This window comes from Xenopus tropicalis, chromosome 5 (assembly GCF_000004195.4).
Source record: "Xenopus tropicalis strain Nigerian chromosome 5, UCB_Xtro_10.0, whole genome shotgun sequence".
NCBI lineage: Eukaryota > Metazoa > Chordata > Amphibia > Anura > Pipidae > Xenopus > Xenopus tropicalis.
This window is the reverse complement of record NC_030681.2, coordinates 46,528,184-46,553,173: the sequence shown is the minus strand read 5'-3', so window position 1 is coordinate 46,553,173 and position 24,990 is coordinate 46,528,184. Positions and strand designations below refer to the sequence as shown.

Here is a 24,990-nt window from a genome sequence, read left to right as displayed (position 1 = left end):
CATGGGAAAGGCCCGATTTTAACAGCTCAGCCCCACAGTTCTTACTGAAAAGTCCCTCATTTCACTTTGATCGCCTCCACTGAATGCCAAAAAAGTAGACTTTTGGCAGAAAGCTCAGGAAACTTAACAAGCTACACCTGCACTCAGATACAATTGTAACTAATGAACTAAACAGGTCTCTTTGAGGAACTGAGACTTGCAGCTTAGAGGGCAATTTCACCTTTTTTTAATAAAACTGTAATGAGATATAAAAACAAGCCCCCAAAAATGTGTTCAAACTTTAAATAACCTGCCAAATTTGGTAAAAACGGGAGTGGCAGTTATGGGGTGTGGTCTTGAAAATGGGCATGGTCAAAAACCTTTTGTAGCATTATGTGCAGCATTATGTGCAGCATTTCTTTTTGTCCTTCTTTGCACTTTTCAAATGTTGGGAGGTATGCAATTGAATGTAATGTAGTAATACTGGTAAATCATGCTCAACTTACGAAGGATACAATTTCCTAATCATTTCAATTAGAATGGTATCATTCCTAGCGTGCAGTGTTAAGTACTTTAGAGAACATGTTGGCCAAAGTAAGTAAAGTGGAAGCCTGGAGCTAATGGCACAAGCATCCTGGTGGGAATTACCTTGCATCAATAAGCACACTTGCACATTTTTCATCAGAGCAGTCAGGTTTGTGGTCCAGCAAATATTCACAACTGTGTAGCGACGTGGCCCAAATATGTTTTATAGTGGAGTCACTGGTTTACTTAAGTCTTTAGGGTTTGCATCCCTGTTACATACAGAGGGAAATTGTAGTTGCACATTTAGGGGCATATTTATTATGCTGTGTGTGTGGCGAGAAAATTCGCTCACATTGCCAGGCTTCGCCGTGTAAAAAACGGTGTAAAATCGGCGTAATTTTTTTATATGCGTTTTTTCTTCCATGAATCTAGTCTATCACTATCTACCCTAACTATAGACTGCTTTGGCACTTCACTGAGGTGGCAAGCCTCAGACTCCATTTCCATTCATTCTTACATCAGCCAAAGAGAAAGTGCCACACTACTCTCTCCCGTATATAACCTCTCTAGGGGAATTTCCTCTAAGTGCCACAGAGGAGAACCTTCTCTAGAACCTCCTCAGGAAGATTCCCTATGAAACAGTACCTTCTAGTGACTTGAACCATAATAACACTATTTACATCAAATAAACCATTTCCTCTCCTTATGTGTCCTTATTCCTCTCCTTATGTGTCCTTATAAGTGCAAGCACCTTTTATGAATAGCGTCAGTGCTCATTCAACTTTGTATCCATTTTAGCACTTAGTGCTTGAGATAAAATGAGCCTGACTGTGATCTGCAAGATATTTTACTACAAAGAAAACACAAGGAATAAACTACGTCCCCCAGCATCTCAATTGTCATCTCAGAAATAATTCTAGTTGTCTTCTGCTACAGAACTATTTACATAAATGCTAGTGCCAGTATTGCCTCCAAACCCCAGTAAATCAGAGTGACTTATTATGAACATCTTTAACACATTTCCTGTAGCAGGAAGTGACAGCAAACAAACAAACAAAAAGAGAAATCATCCATAATCAAACACTATACTGTCAGATAGTCCTCTCCCTCATTACATTACCAGATTATCTTCCCCACCAGGAAAAGCTCATAAATTACAGCCAAAAACATAAATTACTAAATTTAAAAATAATACAGGTTTGTGACAAGGCACTAAGTGCTGTAGCATAATATCCTTTTATCCTTACACTTCTTGTTGCTCAGTGAAATATGTATCAGCAATAAAACAGGAACATGGAAATACTCCTCTAACAAATTTCTGCAATTGTCTGCCTTTGAAATACTGAATGAGCGTACCTCACTGAATGAGCATACAGCACCTGGAAACGCAGGTAGCACTGTATTCATGGGGCTATACTCAGGTTTCTATGTTCTGAAATAGAGTTTAGAGACCTACATAAAATTTAGACAGCATGAGAGGCAGGGTGTAAAGTGAAAAATATGGTGGATTACACTGTCTTCCTAATTGTAAATGAGCCCTATAGTCTTTGACTTCCAATGGCTAGGGTTGTGTGCCGTATTTAGCTTGGGAATGTTTTGAATGAATGCTATCCCCTGTTCTGCCCCATGGGAATGCTTAGGACCTAGGGGTTTCTGGGTATAATATGTTTCCATAATTTGGATGAACAAGTCTGCTAAAAATCATTTAAGCTTTAAATAAAACTTAAAGGATTATTTCTCTACCAATATGGATGAATTATTTGCTTAAAATAGATTCTAAGGGAGATGGCTTTTTTTGTAATTCAGAGCTTTCTGGATAACATGCTTCCTGTAGTATGCACTCTCTTGGTGTTTTGAAAGTTATAGTTTACAGTAGTTCTATTTGTTACAGTTCTATTTTACAACAGAGGCCATTTTAATACATGTTCCTCTTCAATGTTAGAGTGGAACATTTAAGGTTCACAAAAATTTACAACGTAGATGAAAAACAAGTCAACATCAATATGCAATCATCAACAATCAATGAGTATACACAGCTTAACTCTCTGCTCTCTCTCTATGTGTGCATGTTGGGATGCAAGGAGTATGCCTTCATGGAAGCCTTTTGGTTGTGTGGTGCCCTTGTAGCTTATTTTGACTAGAATCCCTCTAGGGAAGGATATTGGTTCAGCTTGGCCCTAGAAGTAATGTAGTGCTAGCTCTGTTAAAGGGGAAACCAAAATCTACCTGAAACCAGCAAGTCAGGTGAGTGCCTATAATAAAACAGGCTCAAGCACATGGTCAAGCCAGGAAGGGCACCTATGAACAAGGAAATAAATGGCTAGTTTCATAAAATAGGTGCTTTAGAAATGGGTAATAAAGAGGGCTTGCAAGCCTTATGCCTGTAGGGTCATACTTTTATGGTTATCTACCTTGCATGGTTGGAGAGAGAGATCCACAAAGAAATTTCCAATTTTTGAGTGCTTCTGGAAGGGTTTCATTGGATGTTAGTGTAGCACCTGTATATCTTCAGTGCAAAAGTTTCTCAGTTCCCTCTTTCTCAAACGCTGGGTGTGTGGGTGCAACCCTCATTGTTTTGCTTATGCAAACAAGTGAATGCTGATAGCTAAGTCTTATTTTAGTTTATTATTATTATTATTATTTATTTTTTTTTAATACCATTTTAAAGTGGTATAAACTGCAACGCTGCGGTCCTGAGTTGAATGTATTTTCTCCCCATGTCCCATGTCTGAGTTTCCCATGGGTACCCTAGTCTCCTCCCACACTCAGACAGTTTGAATCTGAATCCTTAAAAACAAAAGGAATTCTGGGAATGAATTCCAAACAAGCTCCAAGAAAATCCCATTTACATGCGTTTATCCTATAGGCTAAAGCTCAACCACTGGGTTTCTAAAGCACATGGTGACTCTACCTAAGCTGATCAGAAAACCCTGCACTACACTGATGAGCCTTAAGAAAGGTGAAACTGCTCTGTAGTTGGGAATCTGATCAGCTATTATCCTGGCTTCTGCTTTAAAAACCCAGTGGGTGAGATTTAGCCTATAGGATAAACCCCTATAAATGGGATTTTCTTGGTGCTTGTTTGGAATTCATTCCCAGAATTCCTTTTGTTTATTTGTATGCAGTCTCCTCAACCCTAATGATTTGTTTTTGAATCTGAATCCTTAAAATAACGTGAAATCATGGAAGTTAGAGAATTTTCACCTCGGGCCAAGCACACAGTCCAAATGAAACATGAAGCCCAAATGCTATTTTTTTAAAACACCCTTACCTATCATAAATATATTTAAAAATTGGAGCTGTCAATCATATATAGCTTGGGGCAGTGAACTTTCAATTTCCATTCAGAACTTTAGATATCACTGCACTCCTCACATTACCCCGTCCTCATCATGGTCTATAATTGTATACATACATGGTGGAGGGCCGCTAATGGAAGCCACCCCCCCTTTTAAACCACACCCACTTCAAACCACACCCATTTTATCACAATGGTGGTAGTGCAGCAAAAACCCAAATGCTTGGTCCTCACTGCAGGGATATCAACCATCATTCATATGTGAAAGAATTATATTATGTCATATTAAGACACACCCTAAAATCCATATGACTCTTCCCCTATGGATAGCACAGCAGCCCCCAGTACATAATTACACACCTTAGGGACCATTTACTGGCTATTTCCAACTGCTAACAAGCTCCCAGAACAAACCCCTGCCAGGTTCACCTCCCACAGGCAGCATAGGGTAGCACTCTGCCTGCCCTACACTACCTGTGTGTGCCATAATCTGCCTGCCCCATGATGCCTGTGTCTGCCATATGCTGCCTGTGTGTGCCATACTCTGCCTGCCCTATGATGCCTGTGTCTGCCATATGCTGCCTGTGTGTGCCATGCTCTGCCCTACCCTGCCTGTGTGTGCCATACTCTGCCTGCCATATGCTGCCTGTGTGTGCCATACTCTGCCCTACCCTGCCTGTGTGCCATACTCTACCTGCCATATGCTGCCTGTGTGTGCCATACTCTGCCTTACCCTGCCTGTGTGTGCCATACTCTGCCTTACCCTGCCTGTGTGTTCAATACCCTCCCTGTCCTATGCTGCCTGTTTGTGCCATACTCTGCCTACCCTATGCTGCCTACACACAGGCCTGAGGTGTGAACAGTTGAACAATGTGGGTGATTACAGCCTGAGCCTGAGGTGTGAACACTGCAGGGGGTAAACAATGCATAGATTAAAAGGTGTGAACAGTACAGGGGATTACATGTTTAAACAATACAGAGGGATTACAGCCTGAATCTGAGGTGAGAACCATGCAGGGGGGCTGTTAATCTCAGTACTGATACCATTTAAAGCTTATACAAGGGTAAACCATCAAAGCAGTCAGACAGGTGGGGGGCCACACAGAGGGGGGTCGCGGGCCACATGCGGCCCGCGGGCCGCCAGTTGGACAGCACTGATATAACTGATAAAACTTGACTTAAAGGAACAGTACAATGAAAAAATGAAAGCATATAAAAGTAATTACAGTATAATGCACTTTAAAACTGGTGTGTTTGCCTCAGACAGACTACTATAGAGTGTATAACTAAGCTGCTGTGTAGCGATGGGGGGCAGCCATTTAAAGCAGAAAAGGCACAGGTTACTTAGCAGATCACATAAAGCCCGTTTATAGTCTACAGAACTTATCTGTCATCTACTATGTAACCTGTGCCTTTTCTCCTTTTTTCCAGCTTGAATGGCTGCCCCTGTGGCTACACAGAAGATTATATATATAAACTATAGCAGTGTTCCTGAAGTAAACACCCCAGTTGAACCACTGCTGGGCAACAGTAGGTTATATTTTAATTACTTTTAAACACTTCAATTTTTTTGTGTTACTGTTCCTTTAATAACAGTGTCCACAAAATGGCACCTGCCTGCTTGCCATGATTATGAGTTCCAAGACTGAAGTTAATAAAATTTTATATATTGTAAGTAAAGTTTCTTTTGCTCAACTAACTTGATAGAAAAGGATGCAGAATTCTTTCTTAGGGTGACAGTTCCCCTTTAATAAACAAAAAAAAAAACATTAAAAAAAAAAAGCTTAACAAAACATTGGTGACATGGTGGCTCAATGTTTAGCATTGCTGCCTTGCAGTGCTAGGTTTCTAGGTTTCATTCCAGCCTGCATGGGTTTTCTCCTATACTCAAGAAAAGTGAGATTGACCAGTGTCCTTGCCTAAGGTATGGACCTTGGGCGAGATGTGCAGCAAAGCATTTGAATCCTAGAGAAGCTAAAGCAAAATTAAATACATATCAAAATATATGAGTGAGCACAATGCCACACTGCGTGCTTTATGTGAACAAGGTAAAAAATAAAGCTTCAGAGCAAAGAAAACAAGGAAGGAAGAAAGGCATGAAAAACCCTTACAATAAAAAAAATTGCAAGTGACACATGGGTGTAATAAACCCTGTATTGGCTAGGGGCAGCAAAGGTTAAACAAATAAAGTTCTACAAATCGGAATTACATTTTCTACCTACATCTATATTTCATTGCAGGCCCTACAGTATATAAGAAACAACCACTATTTTATATTTAGGAAGTATTTGTGTTAATATTGTCTACCTGGAAGTGTATGTGTCAGACCACACTAACACCAACCCATTATTCTTTTTTGATTCAGCACTTGCTAAGAAGTTAAACATGGGTCAAAAGCAGTCAAGCAAAAACAGATATAATCCTGTCTGCCATGATGTAGAAAAACTCACCAAGCGTTTTACCAAACCAGACTAACAAAGCTTTGGGGAGCATTGTTCAAGGTCTTAACCTGAGAATTTCATGGAGCTGATTGTGTACAATGAAAACTGCTGACATTAAATACATTGAAAGGCTATGTTCAAACACATACAATGTAAAAGGATAAAAATGAAAACATATTTTAAAGAAAAAATTAATGACACAACTGTATTATTAACATCAGTCTCTCTAATACAAATCATCTTTCCTCTTGTTCTTCTCTTATACTGTATATTGATTATTCCTGGAAGCCATTTGCATTTCCCAAAGGACCAAAAATATTAACTAGAAAGCATAAAGAATTGAACTGGAAAACTGGACATTTGTTCTTACTGGCATGTTAGTACAAAAATGTACAAAAAAATACAGAGTGCGGACTCTTGTTTGTTTGTTGCGTGAGTGCAGAAAGGGCTTAATTTCTCCGTACAGATGTTCATCACCCTGCCATACAGATGTTCTTTGTGCAATTTGCTCTGAATTGTAGAACGATGTACAGATACCCCATCTGGAGCAAGATGTTCTTGCAGGTCTTTGGAGGTGATCTTTGGCTTGTCTGTAATAATTCTCACAATCCTCCGCATATGCCGCTCCTGTACTTTTCTTGGCCTGCCAGACCTGGGTTTTACAGCAACTGTGCCTGTGGCCTTCCAAACCTCTGAGAAAGCTTTTTGTAGCCTTCTCCTAAAACGTGATGCTGAACAATCTTTGTTTTTAGATGTTTTGAGAGTTGCTTTGAGGATCTTCTTCAGAGGAGAATCAAACAGAAGCACAACTTGCAATTGACCACCTTAAATACCATTTCTCATGATTGGACCCACCTGCCTATGAAGCTCAAGGCTTAAGAAGCTAATCCAACCAATTTGGTGTTGCCAGTAATCAGTATTGAACAGTTACATGCATTCAAATTGGCAAAATTACAAGGGTACCACATTTTTGCACAGATCGTTTTTCACATTTGATTTAATTTCATACAACTAAATACAGCTTCACTAAAAATCTTTGTTCAGAAAACACCCCATTACTCTGGGATGTTTCTGGGAAATGAAAGACATACCACAATTATCTTTTTTGTTGAAAGTGGAGTAAATTATTATGCGTACTCAAAGGGGTTCCCAAACTTTTTCATATGACTGTACCTCAGACATGTTGACAATTACTGATGTCAAATGTCTACAACAAATACATACCAAATTCCAAACTTCTTTAATCAATGATGAATGTACAGAATCATTCAATGACACACGTCTAAATTAAAATGTATTTTAATGAAACCCAAGGCATACTACACAATTGAAAAGGTAATGTAACACGTGCCTTTCAGTTATTAACAGGGGGAAATTTATTCAACTTTGAAGCTCTTTTTTACCTTATATGGCACAGTACATGGGACTGGTCATAATAATCTTTTTAAGAGAAAGGTTATCATATCGCTACAAAACCTTTGAAAGCCAACTATAATTAACTTAAAGGGCACCTATCACCATAAAATCGCTTCTCCCACAAGAGGTGTAGGCTAATAGAGTTGGGGGAAACAATAGTCTTTAAAACAAAAAATAATAACCCCCTACAGTGCTAGGTTGCCATGGTTAGGTTATGACCAATACGCCACAGAATGTTGAAACCTTTTAATAGCTTCTCCAAACACAGCAATAGCTTTCTTCTTAGGTATTTCCAGTGGCCAAACCAGTGATTGCTGTACGTAACCATAAATATTATGTCCGCCTAACTACTGTCCCATTCGTTTGGAACTAAATGATACGATCAACAACAAATAAGAAGGAACTACGGCTTCCTCATCTGCTGATACACCATAAACAAACATTTACAAAAATTGCCCATAGTTCATGGAGGAACATTAGGGGCTAAAACACACACTGAAAGCATATGAAATGGCACATACATGGTACATTCTGTTATGATTATGCTGTATAGAGCTAGAAAACACCTGCTGAAATGGAATATATTATAAAAAAATAGACATATTTCTTTAAAATGGACTCTATAAGAGATGGTCTTTTTCTAAATTGGAACTTGCTGGTTTCCGAATAAGGGATCCCATACCTGTACTTGTATGTTTGTCTGCATTACATGTGTCAAACACAAGGCCCACAGGCCGAATACGGCCCTTCTGGCTGTTTTATGTGGCCCCTGGTGACTGTGCCTGACCATGCAACACCAATTTTGCCTGACTGCACTGTGACAGTGCCAGACTTATAGTATCTTAACAAAAAATTTGGCCGGCGCCTGTGTTTTAGATTTCGGCCCCCTTATGTGATTGAGTTTGACACCCCTGGTCTACACCAAACATTTGTAAATAACATACAGCAGATATTTATTAGGATGAGGTGGGGGGGGGGGTGGTAAGTCTATGCTTTCAGCTAAAACTGGGTCAGTTTCCATTTCAGGCAGGCTGGCAACAATCTCGCAGATGCACCCTAATTCAAGGCTTCATGGCTCTGATTCTGTCTGCCCAGAAAACACCCTTATTAAAAGAAAGAGTAAACATTTTACCCTTGTTATACAATAAAAATGCAGCTGTTTACTAGCAGTTGATTAACAACCGAGCATACTTTAAAGCTCCCTCTGTACATTCAGCGGGAATGGACTGACACAGTATAATAAACATTATTTACAGTAGTACTCCCCCTTTAGATACCTCTCTGGATTGCCTAAGTGCTGTGGATTCATAGTATTCTGATATAAAGTGATTTTATACAGAAGCTTAACTGCTGTAAGCTGTTGTGCTGGTTCACATGCCTGGAATCCTTAAAGATATTGCAAAAAAATAAGAAATGAAAGAATTTAAAGGACCAGACATTTATGACTAAGTAAATTTAAAACAATCAAACTAGAGATATGTTTCAGCTTGGTTACTCCACAATAACCAAACACATCCCAGAGATGGCTAGCCTGTGATAATTATGGTTTTGGTGAACTACGGTTCTCACTAAAATCCAAAAACCAATGCATTCCATAACAACACAGACAGCAGGTCTGGACTGGGATATAAAATAGGCCCTGGCATTTCAAGTACACAGAGGCCCAAAGAGCCCCCACCAGCCCAATAAATAGTGTCTATCTATGGCATCTTACAGCAGCCCCTCTGGCATTTGCCAGAATCCACAGAATGCCAGTCCTGACAGACAGGGACTGGGTATCAAATGAAGGAATCCCCATTTAATAAGTGAGATTTATGTTTTTATAAATGGTAAATATGTTTATGTTTTATATTTAAAATATTAACCCAATCTATTATACCTGTTAAACTCTTAAGGGGTTATGTAGTAAAAAGTGCTAAGTTTGCCCAGGAGCAGTAACCCATAGCATCAAATCAAAAAGTATAATTTACTGGTCACCTGTTTTAAAGCAAACATTTTATTGGTTGCTATGGTAAAAATGTAAGTTATTAGAGACATAGAGCTATTTAAGGGGGACATATCATATGAAAAATGTTTCCATTTTTCCCCACTCCAGTTGGGGAAAGCAATACCGCTGATATGCAGCCTCTGCATATCAGCATATATGATGATATAATAATATATGTAAACTAGTAACACTGGGCAACAGAAAGAACCAATAAAAATAGTAATAGTAATAGTAAAAAATACATTTGCATATACAAGTATCGGACCCCTTATCCAGAAACCCATTATCCAGAAAGTTCCGAATTACGGAAAGGCCATCTCCCATAGACTCCATTTTAATCAAATAATTCATATTTTTAAAAATGTTTTCTTTTTGTCTGTAATAATAAAACAGTACCTTGTACTTGATCCCCACTAAGATATAATTAATTCTTATTGGAGCCAAAACAATCCTATTGGGTTTAATTACTGTTTAAATAATTTTTTTAGCAGACTTAAGGTAGGAGATCAGAATTATGAAAAAAAAAAACCCTTATCCGGAAAACCCCAGGTCCTGAACATTCTGGATAATGGGTCCTATACCTGTACTAACAGTTAACTGGTTTCCAGTTTGTATCTCCAGGTTCTCAAAGATGCTGGTACATAAAGGAAACAATCACAAATTCCATCATAGAAGCTAGATTAATGGCTTATACAGCAACAGCCCAAGCAGGCAAAGCATTATGGGAGCTTAAGCTCATAAATTTTAATATATAATTATATAAGCCTACAAATGCCAATACTGTATTGAAACCCATTACTGGCATAAAAGGAAGAAACGAGTGCATTTTATGAAGAAAAGAAAAAACACAATATTGCTTATATATTTCCTATACTCATAAAACAAAATGCCAGGTAACTATATTGCCAGACATTTGTTTTATATTAATTCTACCAGACAGCTTTTCTCTGCTTTGAACAGAATAAACATGGTAATTTTAATTTTATTTAAGACAGCCCTAGCCTAAAACTATAAAGTGATTTACATAATATTGTCAAGCAAAGCACTTCAAGAACCTCATGTACTAAATTCAGATAACTCCAGGTTCACTTTATATGAGGTATTTGTTAAAAATCAACTTTGCTGCCCACTACAGTGATGTTTTCATGTAGAAATCCAGGGTTAGGGAACTAAGATGGGTAAAAAAACCAGTTAGGGTGACCTACTTGCTGTAAGAGGTATTCTTAGTACCACAAAACTAATACTGTAGCATCCATACAGAAACAACCACATGGATCCTTCTGGATGTGGGTGTGCCTTAGCTATGCTGCTCCTCCCCAGACATGACCCGTTTCGGCTAGGACACACCTCGACACTATTCTATAGTTTGACTGCTTTTGGTAAAATAAGTATAAAAATATATTTTTTTAGTAGTATGTGCCACTGGGTAATCCTAAAAATAACCATTTTAAGTACTAAGGGCCGCCCCCTGGGATCATATGATTCACGGTGCACACAAACAAACAAAGGGCACACATAAATCACATAAATGTTAGGTCACATGAGCAAATTATTGTACAAAGTTCTGTCTTTTACGCCCACACCTCTTCTTTTCACAGTTAGAGCTGCATTATTTCCTGTCAGGTGATCTCTGAACGAGCCCACAGACATCACAAAATGGTGGCTTAAGGTAATAGATGTAAAATATATTTATTCCAGTTTGGTAAGATTATGTAATAGGTCACTAAATGTGATATAAACTATCTGTTTGTTAAGTTTATTAATGTTCATGAATCCTCCCTGTGGCCCAGGGGCAAAAGTGCATGCACAGTGGAATGAAAAGCTGACTTTTGCTTCTAATTTTGGCTTTTAACTCTTACGCAGATGCACGCCCGGACCAAGACAAAGAGAGGACCTAGGAAGAAGAAGATGATGCCATGGCTCTCCCACAGTAGTACCCAGGGCAGTTCAGTTCTCAGCACTGCACCATGGGCTCAGGAAAGCAAATATAATCACTATGGCTTTCCTTCTCCTTTAAAACTGTAGAAACAGTAATAGTAATGTCTGTCTGGAAGCCAAAACTACAGAGTAATGCTCAATATTGGATATATCACAGGTAAGGAAGATTACTCCTGTTGAAACCAGATAGCCTGTAATTAAATCTGGGCCAGCCTGCTTAAAAGATTTGGGGAGTACTATAGGAGAGTTTTAAGGAGGGTCTACATCCCCATTCATGTTATTCATTAAGACACAATGGCAATGAAATGAAGTCTTACTGTTATTGTATTCGTGTACCATATGTTTTTCAAGGTACAACAAGGACAAGATGTTGTTTGATTTTAGTAGACAGTGCTGATTAGATTAGATGCTAACACCCAACTAGATCTTAAATCGGGTAAGGGTCCAGGTAAGAATAGATGACACATATCTTATGAAACACTCTCCACAAATAATGCAAGTGAGTCTGGGAAAGGTTTAAGGAATCAGTATGCACCTGTGTTCTATACTATCAGAACTCACTATCAAGTGAGTAAGACAAATGCTTGATGTTTTATTCTATTCTTTGAAGCCAATGCACTATGATATTCCATAGCATTCCTGAGATAGATGAAAGATAGTGGAATTGCATAAATAAATAAATAAATACAGATTCCCAGAAACAGACCTGCTTCAGGCAATGAAGTAGGAAAAATAATTCAATACTGCAGGTTACCAGTCAGGATTTTGAGCCTCCCTCACAGTTGTAACAATGTAACTGATACATGGAGGCCTGTTTATCAAAATTTGTATGTGTGTAATTTTCATGTATTTTTCTACCACAACTAAACTCACTTTTTAAAAAATCATGTCTACTCATTTATTTAAAAATATGATTATAAAAATCACAAATGAATAAAAACACATCACAAAAACCTCTAATTAAATATTTTACAATGTGCAAAGGACAGCTCCCATTTGGGGACATTTATAATGTGTAAATATATAAAGTTGTAATTTGCAAAATAAGTTTAGAGAATATTTTTTCCACCACAAAAGTTGCGGCATAACTTGGACGCAGAGTTTGTGCATAAATATTTATTTGCTTCAAAGGACATTTTTGCACATTAAATGCACCAGTCTTGTCTTGCTTTATAAATATAAACATGGGCAGGGCAAATATGTTCACTGTGCGAAAAAAATTCTGAGCTGCGCAAATTTGACCTCCATTTACTTCTACATGACCTCGCCCCTTTTTTTGTGGTTTTTACACTTGATAAATGATAAAAAATGTATGTTTTCGAGTAATTATCTAATTACCCAAACTTAAGCACTAAAAAGTTTGATTCAGGGACACAAATAAAAAAAGATACAAACGTTAATAAATCAGCCCCATAAACCTCTGTACCCATATGCTCTGAAAATTCTATAATTGGGATGGTTAACCTGCAAAACCTATTTGTCAGGGTTTTTTGCAAAATATACTACAGTATGGTGGACCATGGTCTACTCTAGAGACATACATGGCATAAATATTCTATCCTATCCTACGATCGCATATAAATAATACTTTATATATATAATAATAATATAAGTTTTTGTTTTAAAGAGCATCCTAATAACTAATTGTGGCCAGTCATTTCCATTTATAAAAGGAAAAAAAATAAAAAAACTTACATTGGTTGGACCTGTTGAGTCACCAGTGTTGGTGACTTTTGCTTGAGAGCTAGTGTCACTTGTCCCACGGGGCTTGATTCTTGAGAAACCTTCTGTGGAGTGGATTGTGGAGCAGCTTGCTGAGGAATAGGCCGAGGAGGAGGTGCATGAGCAGGTACTCCATTACCCTGACCTCCGGTGGCAGTAAAAGTGGTGTCTTGGGATGGCCCTTCTTCACAAACTTTTCCCTTAGTGCCTGGCTTGCATACACAGAGATGAGGTCGTAGGCACATTCCTCCGTTCTGGCATGGAGGGCTGCAGTTTGCTGTTATAGGTGGAAAAGAAATAATTTATGTTAAGAGAATATTTAAATAAATATGAAAAGATTTGGCTAGTGTCAAACAATAGAGCTCAGATAAGAATGCAGAATAAGGGGATTTACCAATCCAGGGTCTGATTAGGGATATAACAACAACTTTTTACAGGATTCAAATTTGGTCAAAGCCTTAAAATTCAGCTGAAGTGAATCAAAACCTTTGTGGCTTTTAAGGTGTTTTAAACCCAACAATTTCAATCTTTCTATTAAAGATATTAGTTCTTACCAAGCAAAATATGACAGTTGTTAGTTGTGTTATTTAAAAGAAGTTCATTTTACATAGGGCTTGGATCTTTCTATTAAATCAGGGAAACTAAATGCAAATAATTTAAAAGAAGTTCATTATACAAAGGGCTTGGATCTTTCTATTAAAGATATTAGTTCTTACCAAGCAAAATATGACAGTTGTTAGTTGTGTTATTATCATCTATTTATCATGTACTTTTGTTGCCAAGAAATATATTTGAAGAAAATATTTTCTTAAATTGTTGCCTTAAAATTCAGAAACAACTTAAAAGGCACAAGTTAGAGAAATGACAAGTGTTCCACTCGTTATTTTATATAGGGTCAGAGTTCTCTAATCCATCTGTAAACAATAAAACTGCTGATGGATAGCAATGCAGTATGGATGAAGCTTATAATAGCAATTTTCCTTCCTCTATATTAATAAGATAAAGGCAATAAACACAGGAGATGAATGACATTTATGAGTGTTATACCTGCGTGTGCGTGCCTGTTTAAAATAGAGCTAAATGAAATGGTGCATAATATTTAAGTTATTAAAAATCTGTAGTCCCCAAAACTATTTTATATAGTGAAATTATTTTGATACCGCAAGCGTTAAGAATATAATTCTTAAAGGGTCAATATACCTATGTTCAGCAGGGACCAAATAAATAGGGCTTGTATAAAAAGAAAATTACCTATATTTAATTATTAATGAATCCTCATTTTTTATGTCTCTATATCTCTGCATCCAAATAAATCAGGGAAACTAAATGCAAGTAATTTAAAAGAAGTTCATTATACATAGGGCTTGGATTTTTCTAAGGAATCATGGCTAGAGTTGCCACCTGGCCGGTAAAAATGATTCTTGATGCCAATGTTATTAATGGGAAAAAAAGAAAAAATATAGGAAGGCTGGTCTTTTTCCAGAAAAGGTAGCAACTCTAATCATGGGGCAGGATATAAAGTACTTTCAGTTTTGCTGCTCTGCACTGTTAACAGAAAAAAATACTTTAGATATTTTTAAATAAAGGGGAACTCCATCCAAACACAACTTAAGCTTTTTGAAAAGTAAACATAACTTTAAGCAACTTTACACTATATATCAATTACAAATCTGCAGCCTTTTAATGATTTTTAGGGGCACATTTACTAAGCAATTTTGAGAAAAAGACAATTTTTTTTTTACTTCTAGATATTTTCTAGATGGCTTTTCCCCTGTACTCGTTTTTTTCAATAATGTTTCTTGAAAAAAATTTAGTTTTTCTGGAATTTTCCCTGAAAAATTAGAGTTTTTTGAAAATAACTCCCATAATTTGTTATTTATTAACGTTTAGTTAATTTTTTTGCTTGCGCATACACAGTACAGTGAAAAGCTGAACTTTGACAAAAAAGATGCCTTTTTTACTCTACTACGCATGTGAAAGTGAGAGAAGGAAGAGCATTATTCCTTTAAAGTGATACTGACACTAAAAAACTACTTTACAAAATATGAATGTACATTAAAAGTGCTCTATAGGTCACGCTGATTGTTTTTTAGTGATAGGGCTACTTTTGTATGTAAGTGTTACTTGAAGTTCCTAAACCTGACTGTTTTGCCAACCTCGCTGTCCCTTCTCAACCTGTCAGTTATAGCTTCTAATGCTAATGGACTACTTCTGCACAAATATGGCAGCCCCCTCATAAAAAAACATGGGGGATCAGATAGGTAATGTAAAAGCATTGGGCAAATACTTTTATGGCAAAATGATAAGGCTTGTGCAAAGTCAGTGTTACAATAGATGTAAAAAGATTTAATTTCTAGTGTCAGTGTGTCTTTAAGGCTCTTAAGGCCTGATATTATCTAAGAGTAGAAATGCTGCTCATTTAGTAAAGTTAGAAAACAATATGACGTTCTGTCCACCTAAGCAGTAGGTGAAATTGTGATGATGCAATTGTTCTTATACAATAAAGTAGCCAGAATTTCAAACAAAAATATGGGGGCACAGGAAGATTGAGTTATGCCTACTTTCCACTAATCCCAATTTAAACCACAAATACTGATGGTCACTGCCAACCTTTGTTTCCCTTTTAACTTTTAAATTAAACTGCTTTGTGCATATTTGCCAAGAAATGGTCAATTGCTCTCAATAAAGTCAGTGGGGGTGGGACATAACAGATGACTGTTGCAGATGTCTTGTTAAGTTTTTACAGTATTTTTATTCTGCTTATGTTATAAATATCTACGTGAAAAAATACATTACCATACCACAGCTGAAGGCCCACAAATAAGCAGTTTTAAGTTATACACCTACAAAGATCAATATCCAATTAATGTATTTCATAATAAAATAATTAAAGATGAAGCAAGCTTTAATGATGCATAATATCTCATCCTTTGCAACAGTCTAAAGAGTGTGTGTACCTATAGGGCAGTGGTACAGAAGAACAGGAACAGCACCTCTTGTCTTTGTAGATTAAAATGCCTTTATTGCAAAGTTTTCTGGGGCAAACAACAACAGCAGCCTATAGGGCAGTGGTGCATAAAGCGATTTTGGTCACTTTGACCACCATTTTTTTAGCATATATTTTGGGCTAAAAGGCCATGATCATCCTCTATTTCCCTCTATGAAAATGGTCATATAGCTTGTCTTTAGATAAGGGAGTTCCCATGTTTTCCTCTTGACATTACAGAGAACTATATCCTACTTTGCCAGGAAGACTGCAATGTTTGGAACTTGTATTGTTAGAAGGTTAATGAATGTTCAAGTAATTCTGGGACCATTTCTGCTTCATGAGCAGTTTTCAACTGTTTCTTTTAATAAAATAAATATTGAAAGTAATTACATTTTTTTTTAGAATTTCCGAACTGGTTGGGTGGTTGAAAATCCAATAAAAGCAAAACAGTTTTGGAAGCTGAATGCAGATAGAACCAATAAAGCCCCTTACAGAGCCGTGTTTTGTCAACATTAAAGGAATGGGCTTGCTAAGTGCCACTAACAGACGTTATGACATTAAGCTCTTGTTGATAGGTTAGCATCTGTGTAATGGCAGATCTGATTATATCAGTGCATCAAAGTATTTTAAGACTTAATGACAGATCTCAGGAACTGGTTTCAGGGGCAAACTGCCTACATTTGGAGTGTTTCGGTTTTTCTTTAGGATAATAGCTGTTTTTAATATGTGGAAAGAACTAACATCTGCCTTAATAAATAGCATAGAATATGAAAAAGTATACTTTGTACATCTGAAATAAAATATAACAAAGGCATCAATTGCATACTGTTTTACTGTTTGTTTTTTATTGTATTGGATAACTAACTCTTACAGCAATGTCATGCCAGTCACAAAACCTTGCAAAAACGGTATGCAGGGGATTTTGTGAAATTCCCCTGATACCCAGAAGTGACGAGCATGCGCAAATGCCGCGTTGTAGCCAAAAATTGTTACCCAGGCACGCGCAACTGCTTCTGCTGAAAGCTAAGCTGGAAAGCTGTGGTTTACTGTCAAATGGAGACAACTGTTAAAGGTGTATTTATTTTTATTTACCAGCATGCAAAAATATGCAAGGATGCATTCCCTGATAGAATATAAAGCATTAAAGGAGAAGAAAAGGTACAATCATTGGGCACCCCCCCAGTGATTGTAATCACTTACCTTATACCCCAGGCTGATACTCATGTTAGGAGAAAACCGCACCAGCCCAGGGTAGCTGCGACAGAGGCATCCTCTTCCTTCTTCTGTCTTCACACCGCTTGCACATGCGCAGTAGAGTGAAAAGCCGAACTTCAACAAGAAATTCATCATTACCACCATACTGCACATGTGCCGGCCCCGGAATTCAGAAGACGTTCGCTGACTCACAGCTACCCCTGGCTGGTGCGGTTTTCATAAGGTAAGTGACTACAATCATTGGGGGGTGCCTAACATTTTAGCACCCCCCCACCCAGTGATTGTACCTTTCCTTCTCCTTTAATGCTTTTCAGCTATATGTGGTTTGAAATTCTTTGGGTGTTCCACCCTTACTGCTTCATCTTTAGTTACATAACATGTAAAACTCAGAGAGACTTTGAATATTGTAAGCCCCAAGAAAGCATCTTTGCTTGAAATGTGTGGCACAATCTTCTGAGAAGTACGCCCTGATATCAATTATAAATTAATAAGAAGGAATTGTATAACAACCATGTAGATGTAATCTACAGTATGCAAGCATATGCATTGGAGTATCTGGCACTGACACATGCTGCACTGTAACAAAGAACAAAACTTCAGTACATTAAGATTTTCAATACTGAGCTGAAGCCAATAAGTGACTGGTTTAAAACACATTTCTTCATTCTCCTTGCTGGCTGCATGGCAGGTGTCTTGCTGTGTTCATTCCCAGAATTACTATGTTCCACAGAGCTGTATAACCACGGAAATTGGCTTCATATTCACAATGGCCTATGATTTTTAAAGATTAATAGAGAATTATGTGACCATGAATCATCATCCCCAGAAGAAATACTGTTCTTTTCTCTAGTGTGAAATGTTTTCTCACAGTCAGATACAATATTTTATCAGATGAGTCCTACTTGCCCTGTGGAAAAAATCTGTGTGGTCTGTAACTTCTGCCCCTTTCAATTAGAACTTTTAGTTTTCTAAAATAGGTGTTGGAATTGATAGTGCATGCAGCTAACTAGCTGTAAAAATGTTTTTTAAATCTCCTATGACTAGAGCAAATGTACAAGAATTCAGTTCATTTTATGCAGTAATTCTACCTTGATCAGGCAAATGGTTTGTAAAAAAGGTGTTAAAAACCAATAGCACCTTTTTTTCGAACCATTTTTTCAGAGCTTCATTCTTTTAACATTTAAGCTGCTTTTAGGTAAATTGATGTTAGAAGGTTCTTCTCTTAAACCAGGCACATATGTTGCCCACTAGATAAAACCTCCATGAACACGTTACGCAGATGGTGTTGGATCAACAAAACACACGCAACAAGTCGCATGTAGTCGCATGCATCAGAATATAATGGGGCTGATACAAAAACTGAATGCGTAAACTAAGGGGCACATTTACTAATCCACGAACGTCCGAAAAGCGTCCGAATGCGTTTTTTTCGTAATGATCGCTATTTTGCGACTTTTTCACGAATTGTCGCGAATTTTTCGAGCTCAATACGAAAAAGTCGGGACAATTCGTGAAAGTCGTAATGGCTATGAAAAAGTTGTGACAATTCACGAAAGTCATAATGGCTATGAAAAAGTCGGGACAATTGTTAGGTGTTCAATAAAAAAATATCAGGCATTGCTAAATTATCCCCTTAAGCAAACATAGGCCAGGGGTTTCACTTAGGGTAGTTCAATTACAGTTCTCCATACATCAGTTCCACATACAACATGTGATGAAGATTTTTCATATACAAATGGAGACACACATACTCCATGACAGCAGAATTATTTAGGTCATTCAAACTATCCTGATGCTTTGACCAACTGATCAGCTGCCATTCACATATACACCTATTAATATAGCTTGTCTATTGTTCCCTTCCAATCCAATTTCACTCTGAACTGGAATGCTGAAGGGGTTATTCACGTGTGAACTAGAAGAATGTGGCAGCACAGATGTTCTCTGTTTTGAGCTGTTTCTATCAGTATTTAGTCCTCCTTCATTGGCACCAATAGTGGTTCATCAGCTAATAAAAAGCACACTCCCTTTTAAAGCCAAGCACTCATTCCTGCTCCACACTTTTGAGAATATTAGTTTTATACAAAGCTTTTTCTCTGGAGCACTCAGAACCCTAATTTACTCAGCAGAAGGACCTGTGAGCGACTATTTAGAGTATATAAAAGAAAAGAGAAAAGGGTTGCAGGGCATGGCTTTGCAGTACTGGATTAAACATGTTGACTAAGACCATCCTTTATATAAAAAATTGGCATATTTAGCAATTTCTATAAAACAATTACTCTTTGCTTAATTTGTTTTTATTGTATGTGTGTGACAAAACAAAAAACAGAAAAATAATATACTGGTGAAACACAATCTTTAAATGGAAAACAAAAATCATTAAGCATGCTTTGGCAATAAACATACATCAAAAATAATGAAATATGCTTCTAGATAAACTCTGATGAAAGAGTGAAAGCATTTATTAGGACCAGGAAAAAAACATTCCAACACTGCCAATATTATTTATGGAGTAGAAACTCAGAGCAGACCACCTGCCCAGCCTGATTTGCATTAGGTTTATAATAGTTTTTATTCCTCAGGGAGAGCTCAAGGTTACTGACTACACTTTTTAAGACTAATCTTGATGTTTTCTGCAGCAGCTATTAAAAAATTCTGTATATGTTTATACATTTATTATTATCAACATGAAGGTAAAACACCATCATATTCCACAGCACTATACGTATACTGCAAACATATGCTTACAAAAACTGATCAATACGGGACGTACAGAGAGGGCCTTGCTCAATAGAGCTTACAATTCAGGTTTTATTTTTTGCTCATGGCAACAGTTAATGGAAAAGTAAATATAATGAACAAGTGATGCCCATGAGAAAGGATCTTAAAATCCATTTCCAGTAACTGACGATCCTCAGCAGCATAAAAATAAAACTACAGCACTCCAATTCTTTCAGTATGGCTGACGTCAGCACCCTATTCCATGCAATTTATTAAAGGGTAATAAAGGTAGAGGCATGCATTTTGAAAGGTTCCAAGAAGTTATATATGCACTCTAATCATTAATATGCTTAAGACCCAGTATGTGCCTTGCATTTTTTTTCTATATGAGTGCAGGTATAAGCTGCATTTTCATATTTTATATATACACATACAAAAGCCATAAATGACCCGAAAAAATGAATTCTTATAAATGGTGGCTTAGTGGTATCCATTTTGTCATATGACTAATTAAAGCTTGTATTTTTTATAAATAATGCACTAATACGAGGGTATTAGAGGTCACCTTGGAGTTCCATGGCTTGTATGGAAGCACTTAACCACTTTTTTGTAGTCTTTAAACTGCTTTTACAATATTTAATATTCCTATGCATAGAAAAACAATTACAGTATTAGAATTAAATGGAATGAGAATGGGGGTGGTAATTACTATTATGTTGTTCTTCTCTCTTCAAGGTAGTACAAATTAATAGGCTAAGCCAGTAAATGATAGCTTTGTGAATGTGCACATATGCTGGATAGGAATATATTGATTGGAGACAATGCTGTAAGGCATGGTCCTTAAAAATTCTGGGACAGGTCAATAAAGAAGCATTAAAAGGTATAAGAAATTTCTACTCTGTGAGGTATTCCTGTGGGATAGGCGGGTAGCTTTATAGTGTTAGAGTCCTTACAATGCTGCTATGCTTCGATGGATGCACAGGAGCTGCATCAGATGCTGTAATACATATCTCAAAGGTTTAGCCTACCGGGCATGTCTTTAAAAAGAATGTAATACTTCCTTACAGGCGAATAGCTGTCAGCTGAGACCTTTGCTGGGGGTTGTCCAGGCTGGCAAGTTTCTACATACAGTATGGACAAGATTTGTACCAACTGGGACTTTTCCAAAAAACAAGCTATGATGCTACTGGCTATGCTGCAGGTTAGTTGTGCCCTCAGTGATGATTGCCCAGTAGAGGGCAGGCTATTCTAGAATCTGTCCTGTAGATCAAGTACTGAAAACAATACAAAGAGGCAGTGGAAATCATATTGTAGTAACAACTTAATTTGAATTATTGGTGTTACTATAAAAAAACAGATAAATTGACTATTTACTCGCCAGTGCTAATGTTCAAAGGAAATGCTATTAATCTGTACCCTATGGCCCATCTCGAGAAAATGCCCAGCTACTGCCTGGTCCAACTTGTTTGTATTTATTGCACATTTATGCTTCCTAATTCTCTAGCACTTCAACTTATTTAGCCTATACATACAAGCTCACACAATGATTTAAAGGTATATCCATACAAAAGAAGGGAAATATACCATTTTTCTTTGGGTACAAAACTAGATGCTATTAGGTCATTGTCCTTTTTTGTGCAATAAAGGATGATTTTTTTAAATATGAGTTCCTGTTTTGGTGCTTTCTACAAGTGGAAGTATCTATGATTAAGTGCCCTACTTAACACATTAGGGTTTTTTCATGTCCTTAATAACATCTTTTTACCATGCAAAGGAGGTGCATTCCTTCCAGGCCTCCTCTATATATAATATATAAATAAATATATATACATAAATAAAATGTATGTGTGTATATATTCTCTAATATATAGCCTTGATGATTGTTCTTGTTTCCATAGCCCTAGCTCTGTGACTTATTTTATTTTTGTTTATGTCTTTTCTGCAAATGTCCTAGTACAACTCTCTCTTTGCTTCTTTCATTAAATGGTGTAAAACAACACTGCTGCTGTCTGGGAAAAAAATCAGCTCCATGACCTTCCTGTCAGATAGATCAAGTGGTAAAAGGGGGCTTTGAAAACAGACATAACAAAGCCCCTTAACCTCGAAAAATAAATCTTACACCACAGATAATAAAGTGGGTCCAGCAACTTCCACTTGGCTCCTGAATTTGCTGTCCCTGCCAAAAGCAAATAAACACAAAAGATACTTATTTACACGCTTACATTTCTAGATTTGTTATAATTATATAAATCATTTGCTTGGCTTGGCTTGAACTAGCCATATTCTACCTATGTGCAAATTTTGAAACATTATATTACATATGCATAATTGTTAAGAAAAAGTCAACGTGAATTGAGAATTGACAGAAAGCTTAACAATATTCCATATGTTTTTCCAACATAAGTTTAATTGCTCTTCAAGCTACTGACATAAACTATTACCGCTGGCAGGGGAGCTGACATTACAGTAGCAAAGGTTCCGCGGCTTAAACCTGCATCATTCTCCCCTTGTGAAATCATATCCCAGATGAGTTTACATCAGCAGATATGCTAGAAACATTTCTTTCCAGATTTAGACCTAGGTCTCTGCATTGTTCTTTTTTGTGCTGTTCAAAGGGAAATGAATCTTCATTTATTGGAGACATACAAGTGTGAAAGCAGCATGCTTTTTGTGGTGTGAAGCGTCTAAGGAGTATGTTTCTGTCTCTGCACCCTGCTGGGACTAGAATGTATAGTCTGCGTAGAGGGTGTTAAAATACCTTCCTTTCAACTTATACCAGTTGTTGGCAGATGTTGGTTTTGGTAATTACATGCTGTACAAGTGACAAATCAGCACATGTATCGGGCCAAATGACTGACCAGAATTCAATGTCTCTTCTGACTACAAAAATCAGTTATCAGGCAATTCCTGGCCAAAATAGTCAGCTGGCATATGTGTCGTGTCTTCAGCCTGACTTGGCTACTCTGCATGCATAAATGATTAGTAATACTGTATGGGCTGCCTGTGACACTTCTTGTTTTAGAATTTTTTTTACAGAAAATGTTAATGTTACCATTATAGTTGATTGTTGCAGAAACTATATTCCAGAAATACATTACTTAGAAATAGGCAAAAGCAATGTGTTTTTTTCCTTTTTTCCTTTGTGACCCAAACCCTCTTTTCAGTCAAATTTACACCTGTAAATGCCACGTTTGTTATATTTCCTGCCCCTGCACAAACTGCATAAAACCTGGAAATTATCAGTGGCGGTCTTTGTACTTTTTATGCTGTGCATATATGACGAGAGTTAGATCGGCATATCGAGTGGGTTATCATATTGCACATAACTCTTAAAGGCACTAGATGTTGCTATATACTGTAAATATTGAAAATACATTGTAAAACTATTAAAATGAGTTAAAGTGTACTTCATTTCATGTCAAAATGCATTAAACACTTAAGAGTTATGATGGGTCTCATCTGGCAGACCTTTAACACAGGCTTTCCTGCAACACAGACCCTCAACCTTCATACATGTGTTATAGTGCTTTTTTAGGAAGGACAGTCCCACGTTTGAGCACTCTGTCCTGTGCCACCTCAAGAAATACATTAATTTGTCCTTCTTTTTGAGCCCTGTTTATAAAGAATTACTTACATTACCTTACTTATGCTAAAACAGTAAGCACTGAAGGCAACAATAACCACTGACAAATGTTTGTTACAATTTTACATTGTTGCGATTGGCAACACTGTGATATTTGACAAATCAATAATTTACTTATGGAAAATTATATATTTAATATATTTCAGCTCATCCTAAAACATGTTTGATTTAGGTGACATTTTCAGGCTTAAGACTTAATATGTAAATTGTTTGAAAAATGCAAAAAAGCATATTCATTATAATTGAGTGTCTGTGTCTTTTTTTTTTTTTTGGGAGATTTGGAAATGGCTACTCTAGTACCAACCATTTTACCCACTGCGAAGTCTCTGTGAGAAAGGGTGTGGTGGAGATAGAGTAAAGGTGGCCATAGATGGGATAATAAAATCTGATGATGGACTAAAGATGGACATACACGGGCCAATTGTAGCTGCCGATATCGGTCCCTTGAACCGATTTGGCAGCTTATCGGCCCGTGTAGGGGCAGGAACGAGGGGCATGCCCGACCGGTATCTGGCCTGAAATTGGCCAGATATCGATCGGCAGGTTAAAAGATTTAGTCGGATCGGGGACCGCATCGGCTCGTTGATGCGGTCCCCGAACCGACTGCCCCATTGCCGCCATTATAATTTGATTGACTTAGCCGTAGGTGGGGATATCGGGAGAAGGTCTGCTTGCTTGGCGTGTATGAGCACATTAAATCAGCCTGTGCATGGGGCACTCCGAGCACCCTACCTAACTAATTTTTGTTCAAAAATTACCTTAATGTCAATCAGTCATGTTTAAATATCCTGTCAGGGCCAAGGACTGCATCAGTTTATTGATGTGGCCCTTGCTCCAATTACCTGTGATCTGATCAATCTGATAACGCCAAGCTCAAGGTGAGCAACGGGGAAAGATCTGCTTGCTTGGCGACCTTGCCAAACAATTGGATCTTTCAATGTATAGCCTCTCCTAGAAACAGAGAAAAAGAGTGCTCTGCTTTGACAGATCTGCCCTAAGAAAAATGAGTTTTCATCCCCTACCACAACTGTGCTTTTCTTGCAAGGAATAAACCCATTGTTGGACTCGATTTATGGTTGCCTACACCTGTCCAAAAAATTGAGCAAACAGATTTCT

General features: G+C 37.4%; 1 protein-coding gene across 3 annotated transcripts in view; it reads right to left on the bottom strand.

Annotated features, from left to right (window-relative positions):
• ltbp1 (latent transforming growth factor beta binding protein 1) overlaps nt 1-24,990 on the bottom strand; it is a 205,647-nt gene that overhangs the window by 143,684 nt on the left and 36,973 nt on the right. For all 3 annotated transcript variants that reach the window (XM_012963793.3, XM_012963794.3, XM_031901994.1), the window contains exon 3: nt 13,280-13,583. In XM_012963793.3, coding sequence (XP_012819247.1) covers nt 13,280-13,583 — 304 coding nt within the window. The remainder of the gene's footprint in view (nt 1-13,279; nt 13,584-24,990) is intronic.